At 39.0% G+C, this 27,202-nt stretch overlaps 1 protein-coding gene across 1 annotated transcript in view; it reads right to left on the reverse strand.

Annotated features, from left to right (window-relative positions):
• Positions 1-25,657, reverse strand: part of LOC137176848 (complement C3-like) — a 47,974-nt gene extending 22,317 nt beyond the window's left edge. Inside the window, exons 1-23 of the mRNA XM_067582839.1 lie at positions 25,316-25,657; positions 15,043-15,235; positions 14,680-14,842; positions 14,007-14,101; positions 13,546-13,634; positions 12,180-12,262; positions 11,989-12,085; positions 7,219-7,321; positions 6,788-6,908; positions 6,392-6,507; positions 5,826-5,990; positions 5,011-5,110; positions 4,794-4,888; positions 4,480-4,671; positions 4,168-4,323; positions 3,751-3,880; positions 2,838-2,906; positions 2,377-2,574; positions 2,133-2,250; positions 1,926-2,014; positions 1,623-1,762; positions 490-702; positions 124-175 (exon numbers count right to left, since the gene is read on the reverse strand). Of these exons, the coding sequence (XP_067438940.1) occupies positions 124-175; positions 490-702; positions 1,623-1,762; positions 1,926-2,014; positions 2,133-2,250; positions 2,377-2,574; positions 2,838-2,906; positions 3,751-3,880; positions 4,168-4,323; positions 4,480-4,671; positions 4,794-4,888; positions 5,011-5,110; positions 5,826-5,990; positions 6,392-6,507; positions 6,788-6,908; positions 7,219-7,321; positions 11,989-12,085; positions 12,180-12,262; positions 13,546-13,634; positions 14,007-14,101; positions 14,680-14,842; positions 15,043-15,235; positions 25,316-25,392 (2,854 nt within the window). The 5' untranslated portion in view covers positions 25,393-25,657. The remainder of the gene's footprint in view (positions 1-123; positions 176-489; positions 703-1,622; positions 1,763-1,925; positions 2,015-2,132; positions 2,251-2,376; positions 2,575-2,837; positions 2,907-3,750; positions 3,881-4,167; positions 4,324-4,479; positions 4,672-4,793; positions 4,889-5,010; positions 5,111-5,825; positions 5,991-6,391; positions 6,508-6,787; positions 6,909-7,218; positions 7,322-11,988; positions 12,086-12,179; positions 12,263-13,545; positions 13,635-14,006; positions 14,102-14,679; positions 14,843-15,042; positions 15,236-25,315) is intronic.
• Positions 25,658-27,202: the final 1,545 nt, after the last annotated feature.

Genomic DNA, 27,202 nt, shown 5'->3' on the forward strand with positions numbered 1-27,202 from the left:
CTAAAGGGACGCACCATGGTCAAGATGGAGGATTAATTACCAAGTGAAGAAAACATGATATTACTAAATTACTTTGTTGCTCCTATACTGCAGCCATTTAATGGGTAAACTCATCACACAAACCTTTAGGGTCCAGAGTTATACTTTCTGTAGATTTAACCAATTCGCCTTCAGGCTGGAAAAACGACAAGACAAACATCAGAGAAAATATTTTTGAGTAAACTTTATAGGCTCGTGTGTAGGAAAATAGAATCTGGCTTCCTTGTTCAAATATTGTTCTATCTTTCTTAGTCTGTTTTTCTTATTTTCAATTGCATTTAAAAAGACTGATATACAGAAAACAAGAGTCTTCTAAACATGCATCAAAGTTAAGCCCCAAAAGATGAGTGTTTCCCTTTAATGACAATAAGTAACATAACTTTGATCTCAATCAAGTGGCTAAATAGGGCAACTGAACAAACTGATTGTAACTGGTTGAAAGCCTCTTACCACCACCCGCAGCATCTTCTTGATTCCATCACTGAGATGTGAGTATTTAACAGCTGCTTTGACTTCAATTGGGTATTCTCCTGCCTTCATGGGAATAATGATAAAGGGTACAGACCGTGTTGTTTTGGGCCAAACTTCAACCTCCTGACGATACTTTCCACGCTTAGAGGCTGAACTGCACACATGCTCTGCTTCAATCAGATCCACACGCACCTTGAAAACAAGACAAAGATGGAGAAAGAAACTGAGGTATGTGCAGTTGATTTAAGATGAAGATCCCCTCCCTGAGTAGCAGATTCTGATGAAATACTGTATGTTGATTCTTCAGAGCGTCTACACATAATTTTGTCACTTTTGACAATTTCAGCCACTGAGTGTCATTATCTATAGAATAACAACAACATTATTTCAGTTTTAAAGGACCAGTGTGTAGAATTTAGTCATCTAGTGGTGAGGTTGCAGATTGCAACCAACTGAATCCCCCCTCCAAGCGTGTAGGAGAACTTATGGTGGCCACAAAATTTGTGCAAAAGGCCCTCTCTAGAGCCAGTGTTTGGTTTGTCCGTTCCGGGCTACTGCGGAAGGAGACCCACTCCCTATGTAGCTATAAAGGGTTCATTCTAAGGTAATAAAAGCACAATGATCCTTATTTTCAGGTGATTATACACTGATTAAAACATACTTATGAATATTATATTCTGTTTGTGCCAAATTCATGCCGCTAGATGCCACTAAATTCTACACACTGTACCTTTAAATAGGGATTTGCTCATATATTAAAAATAATAATGATCAGTATTAGTTTAAGTCCGTCCGTTTAAGTTGATGATTCCGTCCCCATTTGAAGAAAATGTCATTTTTTAAACTGTTTCCTAAAAGATCAATTTGATCTTAAGAATGGAAAGGCACACAGTAAATATTGCAGTGAGACATCACAACTATCAAAGACTGGAGAAAGGATTGCTTCTTGCTTTACTTTCATTTATTATTTCTCTTTTTGCCACATAATTTATATCAGTCCAATATTTACTACTGTTTTTGCTCTTCTGTTTGCAAACTCTCCAGAAAAATATCATGGTCTCATCGGCTTGCTTAATGTCCTGAAACACCGGAGCAGAGTAACATAGACTTACTCTGAGACGGTCTCGGCTGTAGTTGTGGAGAATTGCCTTAACTTCTATCTGCTCTCCACGGACAGCAGAGTAAGGCAGCCTGAGATCAATGAAGAAATCCCTCCGGACAATTACCTCTAACGGATCGCCAACACAGATTCCTTAAAGATGGGAGGGATTAAAAGAAACACAACCAAACAAGGGATGAGAGAAGAAGAAAATAAGTGTGAGGGATGGAGAGACAGTACAATAGTGGGCTTTTGGCTTTAAGGTTAAAGAGGCACAATTAAAGCACAAGACAGATTTTAGTCACTGAATCCTCACCGTGAGTTCTTGACAGACTAATGCCAGTGAATTCCCAGGTTGTGATTGAATCTTTCAAAGGGACATCTCTCTCATAGACTGTTGGGTTGCTGAAACATAGAAAAGTATAATCAGGTTGACAGGTAAAAGGTCATTTTAAATTCAAGTGGTGTCATGAAATTAGTTATCAGTATATTTGTATGTGTTTATAGATGTCAGTTGACTCACCAATTAGGTTTATTTGGAGGGCAAGCAGGCAGATTGATTTCTATCCACAGCCAACTTTCAGGGAAATTGGTGCGTGTAACAATCTCATTGCTGTCCATGTAACTGTCATCTTCCTCACCTGATGAATAGATTTAAAACGGTTGTTATTTCCACTGGGAGACACTGATTGTTTTCTAACTTTCTCTATAACCATGGAAAGTAACCACCCAGGGCTTTTCTCCCATCCCTCGTCCCTGTCTCTTACTGCGAGCCAATATGAGGCTGTCATGCTTCATCTCAGCTCGCTGTCTTTCCAGCTCCTTGCAGCAGTGTATGAAGGCCTCGACACAGGCTGTACCGTCAGTGATGTACTCGCTGCGCACCTCACAGGTGTATGAGAGGGGGGTGTCCCTCATGCCATCCAAACAACAGTCACGTTGCAGGGTTTCGTTAAATAGCTTCACTGTAAAGAAGCAGGAGAAGCAGAGGTGAGAAGGTATAGAGAGCAAGAAGAGGGGTGAGGTACAACTGGACAGTTATTTAACATTTAAATACATTTGAAAGTAGGGAAAATAGAAATATGAATTGTGTTTCTATCTTTCTATTGATAGACAGAATTGCAAAGACAAATATTGTTTGTAACTACAAACATTTTGGAGAGTCCAAGCTGTGTGGCACAGGGGACTGGATATGTGTTTATTGGGTAGTTTCAGCTTTGGTTCTTACCTAAACTGGTTGTGACATCCGTTATAGTAGTGGCTCGTCTCCTCCTGCTGGGGGCTGGACATTTCAATTCTGGAAATGCAACACAAACTAAATCTTTAAAGGATCCCAACAAGGTTAAATGTAGACTTGAGTTCTGCATGGTGTCTGTGACGTGATGCTATTAAAATCAGAGTGAGGTCATTTAGCTGGTTAGACAAAGGGATAGGTGTGGGTGTGAGAACAATGAATCTACAATTGCATATATCATTTGTTGGACTGTTATATAATAAAACGTAATATAAATGCTTTATTAGCAAATACTGGTAAAGCAAATTTTTTGACACCCCTAACAAAACAGAGGACCATGATCAGTGGCTGACTGTTGAAGTCAACATGGAAATATCCCAAAAACTGTGGTTCACCAGAATTACATAAGACATATTTTCTCACTTACCGTAGTGGTATTTTGCAGCTAGTTTTGGAGCTTAAGATATCTGTTGCCTATTGTTTTGCAAACGTTGTTAGTTGTGCTGAGAGCATTAAAAAATGACAATTAAAAAAAAAAAAAACTTACTTCAGAGTCCCTGAAACCATCTATCTTGGTTGACCTCCAGTAGTTTAACTTCTTGATTTCAACAATAAAGTGAAATCAATCAGATACAACAAAAGGGAAATATAATGTAATTTGGGTGAACCAACCATGTAAAGAGCAACTTAACACCACCTGAAAATCATGTCTTTGCTGACCTCTAGTGGTTTAACTTCTCTTGCTGCAGTGATGCACAGGTATACTCAATGACCCAGTGACATCACTGTTGGGTGTGGCTAAAGGTACGCATTTCTGACCACACCCAAGCTGGGTTTGGTTGGGAATGGATGAATGAGATAAGAAGGAGGAAGGAAAACAATGAGACTACATATGAAGTAGTGTCACCTTGTCTGTAGGGGGTCCCAGAAGCGGAGCTGGACTCAAATAAGAGCCCAGCATCGTAGAACACACTCATGCTGTCCTTTCCTCCACCTGGTGTGCAGCCTGTGTCGTATTCCTCTACTTGGTCCCACACCTAAGCAGCAAAATACAAACACACAAGGGTTAAATTAAACAGACATATCAGTAAACTCACATGACAAATTGCATGCCAAAAATCTGCTGCATGACAATGTCATCCTATTGGATATTATTTGAAAGCACAGACTAACACACTTGTACACTTTGTATCTATTTTTTATCTGTACTTTAGAAATACTGAAAAGGGAACATGTGTACAAGTTATTTATGTCTTAAACCTAGATTTTGCGATGAATCCCATTTCAAATAGGTTGGAAAATACAGATAGAATAAAGAAATTGCCTTTTTCTGGGTGAGGCGGTGCTTGTTGTTTAGGACGTAGACGCCTTTGTCAACTGCCACCAGTCCCACTATGGCCCCTGGGTCTCCTGTGACCTTCAGACCAAACATCCTGCGCGGCTCATAGGCTGAAGCAGGTCTCAATGATTCCAGCTTCAGCTAGATGTGAAGAGAAAGACATGAAGGAAACATGCAGATTTGTATTTGTTAGAGCGGTTACATAAAAATATATCCTAGAACTTAAATCAGCTTGACTGTGGGTGGATTTTTTTGTCCACTTCATTAGTTTAACTACTTCAGTGTTGTGTGCCTCACCGAGCCCATGCAGGTGTCCTTGACATCCACCCAAACAGAGTCTGATACCACTTCATTGTCATCTGTATGGTAGAAGGCTATGATGCGGAATGATGGCAGCATCTCTTTGGTGATGTGAAATGACAGGGAAATCAGTGTTTGTCTTTTTGACCTGTGACGGCCGTGTTTCACCAGCTGACCTCTGCTCAGGATCTGAGGGCACAGATTTGAACATCAGCACTCAGCCAACATGTGTGTACATATCGGCACAAGACACAAACACTCAAGCATGTGCACAAACACACACACATGCACAGGTATAAAACATTTCTCACCAGGTATGTGATGTCTTTATCTTGAGTTTGCTGCCTGTTGAGGTTGAGGTTGATTTTCAAGTTTCCCCCTAATTCCATCTCAGCTGTATCCACCCCTACAAAAATTACATTTTGTGATTATTGCTAGACTCGGAAGAAATCTTGGCACTTAGGCAGCACCGCCACTGCCATCCGCATCTTCTTTTAAAACCTCATGTTGTTTCAGGATGTTTCTTACCTATGTGGATGTAGTTATTGTTTTTGGTAGTATATGGGAGAGCTACCATGGTGGCTGATGCTTGCCTTCCAGGTGAAATATGAGGATCGTTGGTCTTTATCTGCAATCAAACACACACATAAGTAAGTATACACGCACAGTTAAATAAATATATGCACATGAAAAGTCTCAGGTCTATCCTATCCAATATTGTCCTTGACTAGTGTACCTCAGCCTAGAAAAAGTAAAATCAATTAAAGAAATAACAAAAAGATTTGTACCCTTAGATAAACATCAGTTGACAGAACAGAAAATCCAAATTCAAAGTTTTTGAGCTTGCAAACGATACGGCTTTGTCCTATTTGAGGGTTTTAAATCTTGCCATTTAATTGTGTTAAATAAAAACTGTTTCTTTTTCTCACTTGAGTTAAGGCACTTTAAACTGACATCCAGCATCAACTGAAACTACAACTCAACGAGTATTAAGAACACCACTAACTTCACAAACCTGTGCCTGGCTTTTTGTCAGTCATCTCCCCAATGACTTTTGCCACCAAGGGGCAGAAAAACATCAACATACACAGCCTCCACATGCTGTATTACTGGCTTATAAATTTACAATGATGATAATGATGATAATAGTGGTCAACTTTCATGTCCAGCAGAAACAGAACCACATTTGCCTTCATTTGGAGTTACATTTCTGGCCACCTGACGAATGTGAACCTAATATTTGTTCTCCTTTTAGCTCAAAAGTTGTGGGTTTAAGCTTCCATTTGCCAAACCTGGCTGTAATGCAAAAGGGTAAAGACTTTCAAAACATTTTGGAGACTTACGGTGATCATCAGATTCTCAACCCCCACCGCTGTATTGACAGTAAGCTTAGCCATGCCATTGGGTGCAGTGAGGACTTCGGATGCAGTGTCGCCTTGCACCTGGCCTTGGTCGACCATCACAGCAACACCTCGTGCTGGAGTCTCATCAGGATTCAGAACTTCAACCTGCCATCCAAGACACAAACAGCTGAACAATCAGAAAAGATCTAACTATGTTATTAAAAGATATATTATTAATGGTAACCTGATGCTATTAGATTACTTTGGCTGCAAACTGCACAAGCTGGGCACTAAGTATTATGACTTAATATCTAGTGACCCTGTGTGTTTATGTGTGAATTTCTACTGTGTAATGATCTGCTTTGTATCATAATGATCCATGACAGATTGAAGTATTGCACCAATCAGTTGTATGGATATTAAGGAAGCATTAAACAGCATGCGGCTTGTGAAAAAGAAAAGAAAGAAAAAATGACCTATAGCATGAAAGTAGGGTTCAAACTGTGACTGTATTTCAGCAGTGAAATGTTTTCTGGAAAGGGTTTATTTAAAGTAGAATTATTTACCATAACATCAAAGGGCATTCCTGGTTTGAAATATTTGGGTGTTTTCTTGAAGTGGATGGTGTAAGGTGATGTGACAATCTGGATGCCTCTCAACTCTGCCTCCACCATTTCACTACCTGTGAGATGATGCAGAAACACAAACACATGCACACAAAAAGTATTTTTACACATTTTTGCTTCATTCATGAGTAATTGATACAGAAACAATGTAAATCCATTCAATTTCTGACATACTTATCCTGATATGGCATTTTTATTTTCTTTCTTTCTCTTTCTTGTGTTGGAAATTTTAGACGTTATTGATGGTTACTTTGAACCCTGTTGTGCTGCTAAATCATATGATTCCCACATGATCAAACATACTGAACAGGCAGAAACACAGTCTCTCTTTCTTACCGCTCTCTGTCAGCACGCTGACAGCTACATATATGGACTTCCCCACCAGCGCATTGATGTCTGAGAAGGTCTGTGTGATGTGCTCTTTCTTCAATGTGACCTTTCCAACACCATCCTTGACCTAATGTGACATAATACAGAACTGCATCTTGAAATACAGTCAGTGGACAGTTGATAGGAATTTTGTTGTGTGCATAGATTCTTATGTTAATCTGGCTTAATTCTGAACTTGAATACCTCTCTCTGAATATAACAATTATAACTGACATATGGACAACAGTAAAACCCCAGACATTTTTCATGTACTGCAGTCTTGCAGATTTTGTAGCACTGGTAAAGGCCAGATTTGAGTTTATATGCTTGTGCATATGAGAAATTAGACACAAAGAAATTGACAGACAGATATGGCCAAAATGTTAGTATGCACTCACCTGCACTCTCTGAAGAGAGCTGGGAAAGCTGTTCTTTTGACCATCCTGTACAACCCCAAACACCACGTAGGCTGTCCCATCCACGTCTACACCAAACAGATACCTAAAACCACAAGAGAAGGACACATTTTAAGCCCACAATCAAATAAAACAGGAGAGAGGTAGAATAGGAACTATTACAAAAAGAATAGTCAAAACACCTTTTACTTTCTCCTCCAATCCAATCTACCAATCAAACTCAATCTCCAAATGAAGGATGTATGAGGATTCTGGAGGAGTGGCTGCACTGGGAGTGAGCTCCTGATCCTTGAACCCAAAAAAGTGGAACATTTTGCAAAATAATCTTCAGAAATGACTCTCGTCATCAACATCATCTTTGGATATATTTTTCAAATCAAAACAACTATCTAGCTGTCAACTGCTATCTGCTACCTGCTGTTACCAATATTCCAAAGGAGATACAGCACCAAAGAAGCTAACAGAAGAGTTATTTTTTGAAAACAAGAAGAAAACTCAAAGGATCCTTGCTGGTAATGTAATCCATGCATGCTGGAGCCTCTCTATGCACCCTGGACTCAAGAAGTGATGACATATGACTGGGGGTCACTCAGGATGGATAGATGGTCAACTCGCCCCCCTGCTGACTCTGCTACCAGGCCAGTCCAGGTTTTCAAATGTTAACATCAGATTAAACATCAAGGAAGACCATTTGTACATCAATCTCAACATCGAAGGAAACAGCCCTGGCCACATGGATCTTCTGGGGTTCCTAACCGCCCGGATGGCGGCCTTTTCTCCCCGCTGAAGTCGAGAGGAGGTTCCGGGTGCACCGGGCTGGTACTGAGGGGCTTAAGAGGAGCTTCTACCCTTGGCCACCGGGATCCTGGATGGGATTGCTACATAGGACTGTTCCCCAAGGCCATTAATCGTACCACAGAGCATGCCTGTCAAAAACTGCGTCAAGTTCAAAGCAGTGTTTCATCAGCAAAAACACCTGGGCTGTGTTTCATGGAGTGCTTTTTGGACTACTGTTGGTACTCATTGCTGTATTGCCTGTACGTGTCTGTCTGGCAAGAGCAATCAACACTGATGGAAAACAGCTGGGACACCGAGTGATTGAGCTTGGGACAAATGCTGGCTCATGGCCAGTTGATGCTCCTACAGTGAGTTTTCATCATAACGTACTGAGATATTTTACAATCTATTCTTTTGTCCTGCGGCACGGACGAGCCAAGGTACCAGAGCGAATCACCGATCCAGTGGACCGGTCATCTGCCACCCCATTTTGGAGAATAGCAGGTCTCCTCTTCATGCTGCTCCTGCTGTCCGGAGATGTTCTATTAAATCCTGGACAAGTGACACCTGGAGTGCTGCAGAACTTTGATGCTGATTTGTGCCTGAGTGTGTCTGGGACTCCTCTGGTGCTGATGATGAGTGAGCATCAACTTTCTTCTTCTTCTCCCTTAACAGACTAAACTTTGTTAACACAAGGCATGATGTCTCAATGAATAACTTTTCACTACTGGGCTGTGGAGAGGTCCAGTGTCTCTCTCACAAAACCTGCTGCTGATGAAGCCCTGCAGTGAGAAGGCAGAGGTTATTCAAAACCTTCTACACTGTCAATCATGGAAAAGTCTAATGGGACCCGAAACTGAAACCGAGGGGGCTATTAGGTGGAGATTTTAACATCAGAAGCATTACTGCAAAGAGCAATCAGCTAACTCATCTTGTGTTGGACTCAAATCTGGACTTTCTCTGTCTAACTGAAACGTGGTTGAAACAAAGAACTCCTGAACTCACGGTGCCTGGATACCGTTTCAAAAGAGACAGACCTGATGGAAGAGGAGTAGGGGTGCTTTTTATGTGAGAGACAACATCAAATGTGAATGTGTGGTTTACAATGTGGGTAACATGTTAGAATATGTTGGGATAAAAATAATGTTATCCCAACAAATGTCTTTTAACATTATAGGTGTCTATAGGCCCCCATCTGCAGATGACACTTTATATGATCAACTTATAGAAGTCTTGAAACAGTGCAATCTCAACAAAGAAATTTTACTTATGGGTGATTTTAATGTGAACTGGGAGGATAAATCTAAGAGGAAAAAGCTAAAAATGAGAAATTCCAACTAGAACAACTAGTAAAAGGCCCAACTAGGATTGCAAAATGCTCCAGTACACAAATTGATCTGATATTTACTAACAAACCAGAAAGAATAACTAAAAGTTATAATTTAATCACTGGCTAATCAGATCATATTCTAACCCTATGTGCAAGAAAACTAAAATTAGGGGTGCAACGGATCACAAATCGATCGTATCACAGATTTGAGTCACTGATCAGAATGAAAAAAGCAATTGGCACAATTTGGCCACTTGGAGACATTTTGGAGAGGTTTGTGGTGACACCAGTGACACCACAAACTAAAAAATCCCTAGTTCCCATAAGGTTAGGCCTAGAGGTCTGTAATTTTATACAGGTGTGCTTGACAAGATGTAGAAGGTATGTGGAGATATACATAGTTCTGGCATAAAGCATGTCCTAGTTATTGTTATTCAAATGTGACTCATCATAGACAAGGATCAAAAACACTTTCTTGAGGCATATTTGAACTGATGTAGTTTTGGTTGTGTTTTAGCCACATGCTAAACAAGCACATTTCCAAAAAGGTTTAAGGAACAAAGTTATCCAAGAGCTAAGAGAAGCTAAATCTCGTTTTTATCTCAATATTTTGAATGAGGCAAAAGACAACAGTACATCAATCTAGAAAAACATTGATAATCTCACAAGGAGAGACACAAAATTTTTAGATTTTAAACTCAAAGTACAGGAAAAGTTAATTGAAGATCATCTTGTTGTTGCTTCTGTCCTCTCTTTTCTTGAATTTGTATATGAGTTAGGAAAAAAAATGTACGAAAAGGAAACTGGATATTGCTCCTATAGATGCTACAGGCCAGGTTTTCGAGCTGGTAGAGTCTAATGAGTTACAAGTTAACAAAATCATCAGCTCCTTAAAAAGCTCCAAAAGTAGAGATGCTTTCCAATTTGACACAATGTTTGTTAAATCACATAAAGATATTTTAATTCCCCCTATTGCTCATTTAATTAACTTGTCTTTTAAACACAGCTTCTTTCCTGATGACTGGAAATGTGCCATTGTCACACTTATTTTTAAATCTGGACACTGCCTTGAAGCCAGTAACTACAGACCAATAAGTATACTACCAGTACTCTCAAAGGTTGCTGAGAAAGTTGTCATTAAACAACTGACAACATTTCTTAATACAAGCAATTTTGGTCTACATTGCATGCAATTTGGCTTTAGAGCAAATCATTCCACTGAAACTTTGCACAAACTTTGCACTTAATTGGGCAAATTAAATCAAGACATAGAAGGAGTAGGTGGTGCGTAAAGCATTTGACACAGTCAATCATGACGTTTTAATATCAAAACTCTCTAAATTTAACTTCTCATCTAGAGCACTGACACGGATGTCTTCATATTTATCTAATACGATACAATGTGTTAAAGTTTGGAACGCACTGTCCAGTAACATGAAGTGCACAATGGGTGTTCCACAAAGGTCCGTGTTAGGTCCCTTATTATTTAGCCTATATATTAATGATCTCCCTCAACAGTGTCATGATGTAGAACTACAAATGTGTGCAGATGACACCATTGTGTACACACGTGCAAAAGCAGCTAACATTTGCATTGGAAAGTCTAAATGAGTCTAAATGTAAACAAGACAAAAGGCATGTTTTTCTCTAAAACCATGGTATAACCTCCTAATGCTGATATTCTTATCAAAGGTGAAAAGATTGACATAGTTACTGATTTTAAATATCTTGGCGTGACACTGGATCCAAATTTGAACTTCAAGAAACATGTTAAAAAAAACAGTTAAAACCATAAAGTACAACTTAGCAAATTTTAGACATATTAGAAACTGTCTCTCTTTGGATGCAGCCAAGATATTTATGCATGCTATGATTCTTTCCCATATGTCTTATTGCATCACATGTTGGGGGCAAGCTGGAGAAACAACCATAAAACCTCTTGAGTCCTTATACAAACAAACTCTTAAAACTCTGACAAAAAGCCAATGCATTTCCATCACTGTAGGTTACTGAGCTTTGAGAATTTTAGATTATTCTCAAATTTGTGCCTAGTATTCAAAATTTTAAATGGTTTGGCCCCTCCTCCACTATGTGACTTTCTGTACACTTGCTCAGTAAATTCTGTGAGATCCTCCAGAATATCCTCTATACAAGATTGTACCAAACCATTTCGTCACACTGCATTTGGAGTGTCAGCTTTCTCTGTGAAAGCCACAACTCAGTGGAATGCCCTACCTGACGATCTAGTGAGCTGCAGTTCAATCAGTGCATTCAGAACCAGGTTGAAGAATCTGCTGAAGGCTGCTCAGCTCTGTGGCCACTGAGTCTGGAATTGATCTCATGGTCTTCTCAAATAATCTTGCTTTTGGTTTGACATGCTTGCATTATTGATTTCTGGTTGATATTGTGGGTGTATGTGATGTGCTATTGTGTATAGCTTTGTATTTTGTATAATGTGTTCTGTGTTTTCTGCTTTGTACTGTTTGTTGTTGTGCTGTTGTATGTTTTGATTGTGGGGGACTACAGATGTAAATTAGCTTTGAGTTAACTCTGGTGCAGTGCATCATTTATGTTTAAAACTGTACACTGTCCCGATAAATAAATACAATACAATACAAATCCACAAAACAAAAACTTGCACCTACGTAGCTTTAATGTCGACAGTGAAGTCTTCGCTGTCCACATAGAAGAAGGGGTCAAAGGATTCCGGAATCGTCAGTTTAACCTCAAAACTGGGCAGCACTGAAAAATTGAAAACATTTTATTGGATGTGTAATCGGGTAAAGAGTAAGTTGTATAGGTTTTTAAATGACAGTCCAAGTAAAGAAGGACTCACCGTATTCTTTGACTTCAAACTCTGTAGAGAAGCTCTGCTGTGTGTTGCTGTGGAACCTGGTAACCACTTTCCACAGTCCAGGACTACACACAGACACACACACAAGGACACAAGGACAAATACTTCAATGATCAAGCAAAAGAGTAAAATATTCATAACATTAGAGTCCAGACTTCAGACTCAAGTTATTTATGTCTTATACAAGTTGAGATATTGACAAATGAGCTGCTGCAACACACTTTTAGTGTCCTACATTCAGGTTGGCTGACAAACTACACAATAGTTAGAAAGGTACCTTTATTTTACCCCAGTTTAGACTGATTATCTAATATGATTAACTGTACTATGATTCATTTAAAATTAATATTCAGATTGAAATTGGCTGGATATGATAAATTACCATACAATTAAAAGGAATAGTTTTGGGAAACAAACATAATTGCCTTCTGATGGAGAGTTACATGAGAAGATTGATACTTTACCACTCTCATATCTGTACACTAAATATAAAGTTAAAGCCAGCAGCTGGTTAGCTTTGCTTAAAAGACTGGAAACAAGGGGAAACAACTAGCCTGGCTCAGTCCGCAGGTAACAAAATTCACCTGCTCACTAGCTCACTAATTAACATATTATATCTCATGTGTCTAGTTCGTACAATTACCTACGTGTAAAAACAATGATTTGCCAGGGGGTTGACCATTGGGCCAGAGCATTTCTTGGTTCCACCTGCTAACTTCCTGGAGTCTGCGCTGGTTGCCTGGCAACTGATAACTTGTTACTTACAGACTTAATGCTGATTTATGGTAGGTTGCTCAACACTTCTGATAAGTGTTGGTTGACAGAAATGATGTATTTTGTCGCTCAATGCTTTCCTTTCATGTCATACACCTAGAAAATTTTGTTATGTCATGGTCATATTTTGTTGCAAAATGTTATTGGGTAGTGGTGCTAACGTCGCCATGGAGATTGTAGTTTTCACTGAACTTCATTATTGATATTTTGGTTTGTAAGTTAAGATACCTTGTAACATCCTTGTTTAATTAGTTCTGGTCGGGATGATATACCAAGCTGGCTGGAGGACAGTGTCTGGTTACCATGGAGACAACTGAAACCTTTCGCCAAAGCATAAATTGAAAACGTCACACAGCGTTTTAATTCATAGCGACTATTTAACTCTGTTGAGTGACACTTATCCAAAGTGTCGAGCAACCTACCATAAATCAGCCTTTAACACAAGCCAGGTTAGCTGTTTCACCCTGTTTCCAGTCCGAATTATTACATGTTAAAAATGTTAAATTCCCCACTAACACCAAACAACCACAACAGAATGTACAGTAATGCAATTAAAGTAAAATAAAATACACACCTGACAATTTCACCCAGTTTGAAATGTCCAGAGTGGATGCCTGATTTCAGAGAGAATGAATCAAGTGGCATAATGATGTCGTCAGGGGTCTAAAAATATGCAAAATTGAACAATCATTAAAAATGAGCCTTGTCAGTTTACACATTTATTAAAATCATTCTATATTTTCAACAAGTCCTTTGTTTCCTGTCCATAAGCCTGATCAGTCCTTAGACACTGGCTTAAATATTTCTTTTTTTTGTCTACTTGCAACACAATCACTAGAGGGAGACATTTATTTTTATGGGTGGGACGTGTGTCAGAAGAGATGAAACAAAGGAATACAAAGGTCATTCAGGTGTTTAAGAAGCATGCAGAGACAAAGTGGAAAGTATGAAAATGATCTCACCTACAGTTGAACAGTGACAGCTCATTACAATATTTCATTGAATTCTGTGCTAATCAAAGATAAAATACATTACCACAAACTCAATATCAATAGAGGGAGCAGATTGGTTTTTGCCATCTCTCTCTACTGGCTCCATATTGGGCGTCACTGCAAACATCCTGTAATAAACTGAGAGACAGAGAAGAGGTCATGGTGTATCTATTTTGAGTTTTCACTTTATTATTCCACTTATGTGAAAAGAAGAGTTCATTTTATTGTAGTTTATCATGCAGTCACTCTTGAAAAATGAGAGATGTGCTAGTCAAACTGTGATGCTCTCAGAGATGATGAGGATTTTTAGGAATCGAGTATGAGGGGGAGTATTTGCTTTCTGGCAGGTGTTTGTATTCTCTATTTATTAAATATTTTTCATGTGTTTTTTTCTTTTTTCATTGTTTGTTAATGTGTATTTATCTCTTGCTTTAAAGACCTCCTTAAAAATGATAGTTCATCTTTAGAAGTCTATTCTTGAATTTTGATATCGATATTGTACATTATCAACACCAGTAAAGAATAAATGCTTTCAAAATGTCCTTTATGAACACTAAAGAAGTAGTTCATAATGCTTATTGTTCAATTTTGCAGCAGCTTAATACATTTTACCTTCTGACATAGATTGGGTGATATATTTTCTAGGGAGATCCTTTGCATACCAACAGATATTTTCACAAGGGTAGACGTATTTCTCAGCAGTGATGCGAACTCACCTGTGCTGTCGGGGGTGTAGAGGGTCTTGTCGGTCTGGATGAAGATGTAGCCAGACTGGAAGGAGACTAAGACGATTTTCTCCAGCAGATTTTCAGGAAACTGAGCTTGCAGGTACACATACTGCTTCATGTTAGGATCCTTACTGAAGGTCTCAACAGGGATCTGAAACCAGAGACATAAACATTATGTGAGGAGCAGAATCGATATGTCATGAGCTTTTATAAATGCTAAATCTATTGTTTGTGGTCTTAATAGAGAAAATTATTTCTACAAATTAGGTGATGAATGCAGGCCAAATACAAAAAGTCAAATATTGTGTAAGAGTAACATACAGTATACAGTACATTCAGTATTTATTTTACCGTAATTTGTCCGAATCTCTGGAAGCCGTTTGTTTCATTAAGGGTCACAGATGTGGTTGCCAGATCGCTTTTGGTTGGAAAGGTCATCACTGTGATTTCGACCCTGATGTCACCTCCAGTGCAATCTTGACACCCCACAAAGATGTTTTCTGCTGTTCCTACCCGCAACAAGTTGGGGGCAGCCATCACTTGTCTGCAGAGCAGTGGGGACAGAGAGAGAGACAGTGTCACTGCACTGAATCACACCGCTGCTCAGGATGCACTGACTTACTGACAAACATGGTCTTTTTAATTGTAAGGCACTATAACTCCCACACACGCTAATGACAATGAGGTTTGTCACTATTTAAACACAAGATTTACTGCTGTAACCCTGTGCCACATATTAATGCCTTAGTGTGGACATTTTCTTACAACATTTATTTCATTTAAAGGACTTTTACCGACTTAAAGAGGTAGAAATATCCAGAATTTCACATTGTTTACATATTTTCCCTTTCTTATTTCTTTAATTGTCTTATGACCCCTCAGGTTTAATTTGGAACCACTGTGTTAGTATGATTTTATCTGACCCTATGTATTTTACTGATTTTGGATGTTGGACGTGTGACAGAAACATTCCCTGGTCTGTATGACACCTTGGGTAATATGGCATAGCCCTTCTGGGGGGCCTTTTAGATACAAACAATGGATCCATGGTTAAGTTTGGAACGGTTCCAGATGTGGGCATGTTGTGACACATAATATGTTGTGAGATAGCTGTCAATCACTTGATGGATGGCTCCCAACGGAGGTAGTGCCCCTGGAAAACATGTTATTCATATGATAAGATACAGATGTGTAACCCTATATAAGCTGTGCACCGACAGTGGTACATTGCCCAGACCATCTTTGTATATGGAATGGACCCGATGGCCATCGTCTAATAAACGTCTACAAAACAAGAACTTCGCCAGCTCTTCCTTTGAACGATATCATCACACATCCTTCCTTTCATTTGGCGTCACGAACAGCCGGTGACGAGATATCAGGTAAGCAGATGTTTGTGATATTTTGAATTTCACTGCTTACCTGACTGCTCACTGCGAAGTACCTGGTTTTTGGATGATGTGGTGTGATGTTGTTCTATTGGCTATGTGGGACTGAATCAAATTATTAATTAAAATTGGTACGGTTATTGAAACCACTTCTTATAGTGATTGTTGATTGGTTTTGAGCAACTGTTGTCAGGGGCACTTAACATATAATTTATCATTGGGGTCGGACTGTGTGTGCCTTACGAGCGCGCGCCTTGGTGTTCTGACGAAGAGAGGTCAGACACATAGAAAAAAAAAAAAAAAAAGAGAAATCTCCGGAGTGGACACACAGTATAAGTCACACTGTCAGAGCGCTTTTCAAAAGAGAGAAAGGCGGGTCTGGGCAGGGGTGCAGACGAGAGGCTATAGAGCGCTCCGTCCCGACAGAGACACTGTTAGAGCACTTTGAGAGAGAAAGTGGGTCTGGACGAGTGTCACAGGCAAGGGCTGTCTAGCGCCTTGTGCTGTTTGTAAATAAATGTTATTGTGATTTTGATTATATAGCGGTTGAGTGCGTTCTGACATACAGTTGATCGTTATATCAGCCCGCACAAAAAAAAAAAAAAAAAAAAAAAAAAAAAAGAAAAGAGAGTGGAAGAGACATAAGAAAGTTCTTGTTTCAGAGACGCTGCATGCTTTGGTGTATTATATACTAACAACATTTAATCATGGGGTCACAATCCAGTAAAATGAGTAAAGAGGAGATTGAGATAAAACACAAAACAGAACATGATCTACCAAGAAAGGAAAGGAAAGCAATGAAGAAATTGTTAAAGACGAACCCTCACCTTAAAGAAGTTAAAGCTAAAACAATAAATCAGATGACACCTAGAGAGTGGATGCAAACTAAAATAGGATTTTACTACGTCGAACCATTCTTAACAGACATCTCCGAGTGGACAGATAATAAATTTCCCAGAGACGGTAGTTTTGACAAGAGTAAGTTAGACTTCATACGAGCATACATAATGGATAATACTGCCGTACCTAATCCGAGTTGGGACAAAGAATATATGATAAAGGTGTTCAAAGCATGGGAAATGATGAGTCGTCAATGGCCAGCAAATATGACAAAAAAGTTAATGAAAAAGAAGAAATTTAACCTTACAATGACACAAGATACAATGAATACGGAACAAGTGCAAGGGGAGAAAACACAAATGATCAAGACAACACCAGAGAATAAGTTATATCCTAATATAGATGACATTATATCTCCGCCCGAATATGAATCTGATAATGAAATTATGGAATGGATGATTTTATGTACAGATAACAAAACTAAATCTTGCACGCCGAAAAAAGTCACTGCATCTTTGATATTTCCAGTGGAAAGTATATCCAATCAAATCAAGAGCTGGAGAAGACAGTGTACTTTTGAATGGATGCAAAACTGTAGGAAAATGTTTGATATGATATCGAGCAAGTATCATGGGCACAGTGACAGAATTCGGGCACAACAAATCAACTATCTGAAGGAAGCAATGTCCTGTGAATTTAAAAAGTGTTTTGCTATACTGAAGAATGGGCAAGAGATAGAGATCAATGAAGTATCTAAATGCATGATTGATAGCTTCAAAAGAGTGTTGAAACGGTATGAGCGCGAACAGGGTTTCACATTAGATGTAGAGAGATTTAAAGACCCTAAATATACTAAAGCGGTAATTAACAGTATTACGGATAAAGATGCGGAAATTCTTCACGATCTTATAATGACATACATACAATATCAAGAGGAGCAAGAGAACCAATCAGCGGACGGAGAAACTCTGAATGTTGCGTTTCCACTAGTCACGTTTGATGATAGAGTTTTAGACAAACCTTTGACGCTGAGTGAAATATCACAAATCACACGGGATGCCCCTAAACCATTGATAAATCCCACAGCCTTTCTGAATTGGTGGACAACTGCTTTAATGCATAGCGCAATGTCAGGGAGAGATGTTCGTTACATATTGACAACTTTAATGCCAAATATTAGTGTAGATAAACTGATAGAAGCATGTGAAACATTAAGTTTTGATAATGATGGTCCTCTTGAACATGAAACTCGACTGGAGAAGAAATATCCATGGTTAGACAAAAGGCATAAAGAAGAACACATTAGAGAAATGGCTGATTTTCTTCAAAAGAATGCTGCGCAAGAGAGAGATATCACGCAAATTTTGAACTGCAAACGTAAATCTAATGAACCAATGTTTGAATATGCAGCGAGATTTCAAAAGTGCTGGAAAGAACAGGCCAAATTAGAAATAAAGGAGGACAAAGATCCCTTTTTCACTGCTATGTTTCTAAATGGACTAGATTCAAATTCTTCTTACACTCTAAAAATCGCCGCACCAGATGTTTACTCTTTAACTCCACAAGAATTGTTAAAGAAAATAAGGGAGTTAGACGCCATTGGGTTGTTTGAAAAGCATAAGAATATGACACAGGCTTTGCAACTCAATCACGAAGAGCCAACATACAATTTGACAGGTTTCCAAAACACGAATAGAGGGAGAGAGATGAGAAGAGGCAGAGGCAGAGGAAATGGAGCTTGGGGTGAAGGGCAGAGTTGGGCCCCCACACAGAGAGGAGGTTACAGGCAGATGACAAGAAGGGGGAGAAACTTCAACAGGAATGGGATTGGACGTGGAGCAAGGCGAAATCCATCTGATGTATGCCATTATTGTCAACAGATGGGACATTGGGCAAGAGATTGTGAACTAAAATGGCAGGAAGAATGTCAAAGACAAACATACACAGGAGCAAATTTTAACAATAATACACGCCCATACACACAGCCTCGAACACAGACACTGAACCAGCAGTCTGAAACAGCTGCGGCAGGAAATGTGATATGGAATGCATGACTCAGACAACAGGGGGACATGGATGATTTAAACTCACAGCATGTTAAGGTGATAATTAATACACCTCAATTACAGATTTCTAGTAAACCATCGGAAATACCACAGTTAACCTTGAGCATTGCAGGTAAAAGGATTCCTTTCTTAGTGGACACTGGAGCTACTATGTCGTGTTTGAGAAGAAAAGATTTGAAATGCCCAGTTAGTAAGGAAATCGTTAAGTCAATTGGCATTTCTGGAGTGACTCAAACTGAACCAATGTCTATACCATTGACAACTTGTGTGGATGAACATAAATTTCAACATTCCTTTATAGTGAGTAATACGACACCAATGTCACTATTAGGAAGAGACATTTTAAGCAAATTAAATGCGGTTATTTCATGCTCTCCAGATGGATTGGAAATACATATTCCTGCAGATAGAGTGCATCAACTATTGTCTCATAACATTGGAACAGCTTATACAGCTACATCCACATTAACAAATGTTGATTTAATTTACAGGTTGTTTGCCATGGACGAAATCAAGAAATTAGCGGCATGTCAACAAGCAGCTGCAGCTAAAATATTACATATGAAACCAGTTGATCCTCCATTCTCAAATAAGATGATGAGTCAAAAGGAAATGGATGAAAATACACCATGTTTTTACATGTCTCCCAATGGTCTTGTATTATTATGGAAAATAACAACTAAAGAGATTCGATTCTTTGTATGTGCTGTACGCACAGACTTTACAGATATTGATCCATTAGTGAAATCATGTATTGAATACCTTGAAAAAGTACCAGATAATAAAGATCAAAACAAAGACTATGTCATATGGTCTTATAATCTGGAACCAACTCACTTCTTCATTAAAACGTTGCAGCATAATATGAAACCACTGATCGTGGAGAATGCAAAGAGAGAAATTCAAGTGAAAGCGCCATCCATATTAGCGTCAGTTCCAACAGAACTATGGGCACTGCATGCTAATCATGTTGGATTATTAAATATACCACCTTATCGAGCTAAAATTAATCCCAATAAATATCCGGTTTACGTTAAGCAATATCCACTTTCTAAAGAAAAGGAAGAAGGAATTAAACCGGTTATTGAAAGTTTATTGCAACAAGGAGTAATTGTTAAGAGAAGATCCCAAAATAATACGCCGATAAATCCAATCTTAAAGCAAGGAACAAATAAATATCGGTTCACACAGGACTTAAGAAAAGTTAATGAAGCCGTTTATCCTATTGCACCAGTAGTACCAGATGTTAATTCCATTTTAGCAGCACTGCCAGCAGACTCTAAATTTTACACAGTAGTAGATTTATGCTCAGCATATTTCTCCATCCCTGTACATCGGGATACACAAGATTTGTTTGCATTTACATTTAAAAATGAACAGTATGTGTGGAGGCGCTTGCCAATGGGCTTTGTTGATTCAGCAACTGTATACGCCTCAGCGGTTAATATGCATCTGGCTCAATTGACCTTACCCGGACCATCTACGCTATGTGTTTATATTGACGATATCCTCATAGCATCACCAACTGAGTCTCACTGCCTCCAAGACTCTATTGCTCTCCTAAAGCATCTCGCGATGGGTGGACACAAAGCTTCTCTTACAAAGCTACAGTTTTGCCAGCCAGCGGTCAATTATCTGGGCTTTGTTTTAAGAGATGGATGCCGATATTTGTCTCCCGAACGAGTGAAGGCAATAAAAGACATCAAAAGACCAAAGACAAAGACTGAACTTTTATCCTTTCTGGGTCTGGTGAACTATTGTAGGGCATGGTTGGCTGATTATGCCACATATGACTCTGTATTGCGCAAGGCAACCATCAAGGATGCTCCGAACGACATCCAGTGGAATGAAGAAATGAAACAAGCCTTTCGTCACATCAAATACCTTCTCTGCACAGCTCCAGCATTGGGACTGCCGGATTACAAGCTAACTTTACACCTCTATGTGGCAGAGAATGGTACTGTTGCATCCGCAGTGTTAGCACAGATGCATGGTGACAGGTCAAGACCCGTTGCATATTACTCCAAAACACTTCCATTAATCGTACAAGGCATGGTTCCTTGTTTACGAGCTGTTGCCGCTGCTGCCATCATGGTTGAGAAAGCACAAACGATAGTCTTAGGACATCCACTGGTATTACATACAACACATGTGGTAAACATTATTTTGCTCAACATAACAACACAACATATGACTAGCCAGAGACGTAGTAATTATGAGCACATTTTAACAGGGACTCAAAATCTTACTATTTCAACCACAACACATATTAACCCCGCACTACATTTAAAGGCATTACTACATGGGGAAGACAAAGAACACGAGGAAGTGGAACATGATTGTATGGAATTGATTAACTCCACCTCCAGTGTGAGAGCAGATTTGCAACAAACGCCTTTGGAAATTAATGACCTCATCTTATTTTGTGATGGATCATCAATGAGACCGGATGATAAAACCACATTATCAGGTTACGCAATTGTGGACAATCAAGATAAATGCATTGAAGCATATAGGCTACCTGTTTCATCAGCACAAGCGGCAGAGCTAATAGCCTTAACTAGAGCATGTACTCTAGCACAAAATAAGACTGCAACGATATACACGGATTCAAAATACGCGTTTTCGGTGGCGCGTGATTTCAGTAAAATTTGGGAAAATAGAGGATTTATAACAACCTCAGGCAAACCAATTCAACATGCTACTTTAGTGAAAGATCTATTGGCAGCCATGATGTTACCAGAGCAACTTGCTATAGTAAAGTGTGCAGGCCATTCTAAAGGCGAATCAGAAGTGGCAAAAGGAAATAACTTAGCAGACAAATATGCTAGAGAGGCAGCTTTAAATGCAACCTTCCCACCATGGTTGAACACAGCTCTAACAGCAGTACAAACGACTAATCCACCTTATACTGTTAATGATTTAATTGAATTTCAAACACAAGCCTCAGAGGCAGAACGAAAGTTATGGCTAAAGAAGAACTGCCATAAAGATTTAGATAAGTTGTGGAAATTTAAGGATAAAAGAGTAGCCTTACCTAAACTAGCATATGATCCTCTAATCGCGTACGTACATGGGATAACTCATGTAAATTACAAAGCGGTAACAGATTACATATCTAAATTGTTTTTCACGATAGGTTTGGAGAAGCATGTTAGAAGATATATCAAAAGATGCTTAATTTGTGCACGATGCAACCCACATAATAATCCACCAAGGCATGAACACTTGCCAAGACCGGAAGGACCTTTTCAGTCATTACAAATTGATTTTACGCATATGCCCAAATGTCGAGGCTATGCATATCTACTCGTGATTGTGGATCGATTTTCTAAATGGCCGGAGGCGTTCCCAACAAGAAAAGAAAATGCTCAAACTGTAGTCAAGTGTTTAATGGAACATGTTATTCCACGTTTTGGTATACCTGAGAGCATTGACTCGGATAATGGAACTCCATTCACGTCGAGAGTAACTAAATTACTGGCTAAAGCATTAGGAATTGAATGGAATTTTCATATTCCTTATCATCCACAAAGTTCAGCTCAAGTAGAGAGAACAAATAGAACGATTAAGGAAAAACTGATAAAAGTGCATCAATCCAGACAGCTAAATTGGATAGAGGCATTACCATTGACGCTCTTGTCTATAAGAGCAATGCCGAACAAAACTACTGGATTGTCGCCACATGAAGTGTTAATGGCACGACCTTTTCCTTTAGGAGTCAAGATGAACGAGAGAACACCAGTGGATCTGACACAACTACAAGAATTACAACAAAATTACGTTAAACATCTGTTTTCTTTCGTTTCTCAGTATTCTCAGCAGGTATTTGACGCTCTTCCTTTTCCAGCTGATACGCCTACACATAACTTCCAACCAGGTGACTACGTGCTGATTCGTAGTCTAAAGCCTACAGGAGGAGAACCACGCTACGGACCTCCAACTCAAGTGCTGATGGTGACAAGGACCGCCGTCAAGGTCAAAGGACAACCACAATGGATTCACGCATCCAGAGTGAGGGCGGCACCATCGACCACAATGGAGGCGACAGATGCGAATACGGCAACGTCACAAGAGGCGGAGACGGCAACGCCGGAAACACACGAAGGGGAGTGATGAGAGAGCGTGAACGAGGGAGAAACACGCATGACACATCTAACATTTTAAAGTTTACTAAAATAACTAACCCCAGAGTTATTCTCAGCATTATAGCATGCGGTATGATATTTACTTGGATAGTTGTACAATGTAATGTAGACGGAATTAATATGAATGATGGAAGTGATGAGAAAGACAAAAGCATGTGGAATAGAAAAGAAGAGAAAAGTGAATGGATGAAGAGGATGACTAATCGCATGAAAAGAGCGAAGAGGTCAGAGATTGTGAAACCTAGACCGCACATGGAAGTAGGAATGATGGATCACGTACCAGTGACTGATTTAGAAATGCAATGTCTGTACTACCCACTAACAACTGATGCAACCAAACCTTACTACATTAATAAGGTCACATACATCACAATTGAACCACATAAGGTAGATGTGCAAGTAGACTACCAATCGGTAGCAAATGAGACAATTGTAACTCGAATATTTGTATTGAGTGCACTGACGTCAAGACCGAGTGTAGACTTTTGTAGTGATGTATGGGAGAATATGACACCAAAATTCTACGTGCACATAGATCAAGGCGCATATAAAGAATTTCACTCCATTGTGTTGATAGTAGCCATAATAATGGGTTGTTGTTTCCCAATTTTCCGTGCCTTAATCATGAAATCCGTTTCTTCTGTTTCCAAGACTATACTGGTCCAGAACCCAATCAGAAACACCTACATCTACGCTCCACCTGAGATGAATGAAGACGACGACTCAACGTCTGTTTCATCCGAATCGTCTGAAGATCCAATGAACAACGTTGACTAAGGACTAAGAGACATTTTGTAATAGTCAGAAATGTGGAGAAGATGGGGATAATGAGATACATGGAAACTCTGTGTATGAAGAGACGCACATGGGAGCATTCTCACTTGCTTGCTAGTGATTTGGTGAAGTCTGGTTAAAGGGGGGTCGGAGAACCAATAGGGGCCTCGTCCCTGATGCCAGTGAAGAGTTGTAGCGAGGACACAATGGTAACCAGGTCACTATTAGAAGCGAGGGAGAGTGAAGCAGGTGTAGTCTAACATAACAGAGGATAATAAAGACTGATGTATTCTGCAAACAGCATGGTAACGTGAAGAGTTGAGGACAAAATGGAAGGGAAGATTTTACATGTACTATGTGTATTTTTTTAACATGTGTATGTAAGATGCTACATTTATGGTCATATATGTTGATTTTATAATATCCTTATGCAAAAAAAGGGAAAAGAAAAAAGGAAAAGAAAAAAAAGGGGGAATTGTTAGTATGATTTTATCTGACCCTATGTATTTTACTGATTTTGGATGTTGGACGTGTGACAGAAACATTCCCTGGTCTGTATGACACCTTGGGTAATATGGCATAGCCCTTCTGGGGGGCCTTTTAGATACAAACAATGGATCCATGGTTAAGTTTGGAACGGTTCCAGATGTGGGCATGTTGTGACACATAATATGTTGTGAGATAGCTGTCAATCACTTGATGGATGGCTCCCAACGGAGGTAGTGCCCCTGGAAAACATGTTATTCATATGATAAGATACAGATGTGTAACCCTATATAAGCTGTGCACCGACAGTGGTACATTGCCCAGACCATCTTTGTATATGGAATGGACCCGATGGCCATCGTCTAATAAACGTCTACAAAACAAGAACTTCGCCAGCTCTTCCTTTGAACGATATCATCACACATCCTTCCTTTCACACTGCTTTGCAGCTTGAGGATCATCTGATCTAGCATGGACTTCACACACAATGAGTAATCTATTTATTATCTTAACTAAAATCCAGCACTGGATCAATAGAACTGTTTGCTGTGTCTGGTGTAATGCATCACTGTGCAAACTCAGAACAAATGTGGGCCAACTTGCTGGCATCATTTGAAAGACCACATTACCTTGACTTATGAAACTGTAAACTGGTCCACTCACCATTTTGTAAGACACAAGTGAAATTAGAACTGTGTTAAACCAATACATGCACAATACGTCCTTCGTATCCATACACTTTTTAAATAAATTATAAATGTAGAGAACCACTGACCTTGTTGTCGTGCTCCTTACAGTTTCACCACAACAATTTGAATATCAGGAAGCTGAGTAAACAAACTGCATATTTTGTATTCTTTTGTTTTGTCTGTGTTAATTAAATCTCAGGAATAGTGTATGAAGGTAAGCTAGGTCTACTTACGATGGAGCTCCATTAGCCAGAGAAGACAGGGAGGCAAAGGCCAGAGAGGACAGCAGCCACAGTGGAGTTCTACACATCCTCCTACCTGATCCTGATCTGCTGTCAATGAAGACTCTAGCTGCAGCACTCTTCTTTTATCCTCCCACAACTCTTCCTGTCCTCACTACTGTCTCATCCGTCCCCTTCTCAAAGCAGCAATTTCACATTTCTGATATACATTTTCTAATATGATTCCCTTGTTTTTTTCTTGCTTGTAAAATGTAGTCACCTATGGTTATTCTCAACCTGCTGAATAAGTATATTTCCACATAAACATATTGAACATGCACAAACACACAGACAACTGTTGAGGTAAAAGTCTATCTGGCAGGGTTTTTTGAGTTGCAGCACCAAGGAATTTTCTCCAATGACAATCTGATTCAAAAAATTATGATCAATCATTTTAATGTTTATTTCTTTCTTGAATTATATGATAATATATTTTAAATAATTTAGATCATACTATCACTCAGTGGACTTAATGATTTGCATGTTGTATATACAAATATGTCAACCATTAGAGATTTTGCCTGTTTATACAAAGGCATCTACCCCTTTAATTTGGTTGGTTGTATAAAGCCAATGAGGGCAATGTGGTAAATTAATGAGCGGGACTGCTTCATGTAAATTCTGGGTTTTTCTTTCATGTTGACTTGTCAGGTATTTAATTTGCTGGATTTGCCAAAAACAGACATATCTCTCAGGTGTTTTATCCATGAATTTCATATATTACAACTCTTTCATCTCTACTGATTGCAACAAAACATATTTTGTCAGAAAATTGGACTTGAGACATTTTTTTTATTAACATGTCTTTTTTGAAGAACACACATGAACACAAGTGGTACATAGGAGCAAAAAGTGCCAACTAGACCCCTCCATCCACTATATATATATCAACCCATATTAATTCTTAAAATGTAATTCTCTCCACAGTATATAATGTAAATTGTAAACTAGGTCAATCCATTCATTCTGGTTTGGATTTATGGATCTTATGTCCTTAAGCCATTTTCTGGTCAAAGCATTTTTGCATGCCACTAACAGCACTGCCAACAAGTATTTATCTAACTTTGCACAGGAAAACTCTTCTAGATCACCATGATACATTATTTTAAAATCAAAATTAACTTTCATCTTAAAAACTGCCTCCAGAACGTTGTGACCAGTTCCAGAAAATGTGAGGGTGACTTGCCACAGCGCCTCTGCAGGAACTCCAGCAGACAGTCTGAATAGTGTAGTTAGTATTTTAAGCTGGAGTACAGAAGACTCAAATCGAATTTTCATTAACATGGCTTATCTTAAAGGATTTGTTTGATATTTGGGAAATACGAGATTCCACTTTCTTGCAGAGAGTAAGATGAGAAGATCAATAACAGTGTTATGCCTGTACCCTAAATATTGCAGCCACAAGACAGTTAGCTTAGCTTAGCATAAAGACTGGGTAACCTAGCTCTGTCTGCCAACATTACAGTGATGTCAAGACTCCAGGAAGCGACTGTGCATGGCCAAGAAACATATACACATTCAACCCCCCATAAAACCATGTGGGGTTTTTGCATTTTGGTTTTTGTTGGGATCAAACAAACCAGATGTAACATTTATCAGTGAGCTTCAGAGGTTCTAATAGAATGATCTGGTTACCTCTGGACAGAACCAGCTGTTTTCCCATTTCCTGTCTTTATGTTAAGCTAAGTGAAGTGGTATTGATCTTTTCATCTGAATCTCAACAAGAAAGAGCTCACAGTATTGTTGTAAACATTACTATACATTTGTCATTGTTTTGTAATTCAGTATTTAACTTTTACTCCAGTTCATTGTTCCTCAAAAAATCATATAGAGTGCCTA

The sequence above is a fragment of the Thunnus thynnus genome, chromosome 3 (assembly GCF_963924715.1).
Source record: "Thunnus thynnus chromosome 3, fThuThy2.1, whole genome shotgun sequence".
In the NCBI taxonomy this organism is placed as follows: domain Eukaryota; kingdom Metazoa; phylum Chordata; class Actinopteri; order Scombriformes; family Scombridae; genus Thunnus; species Thunnus thynnus.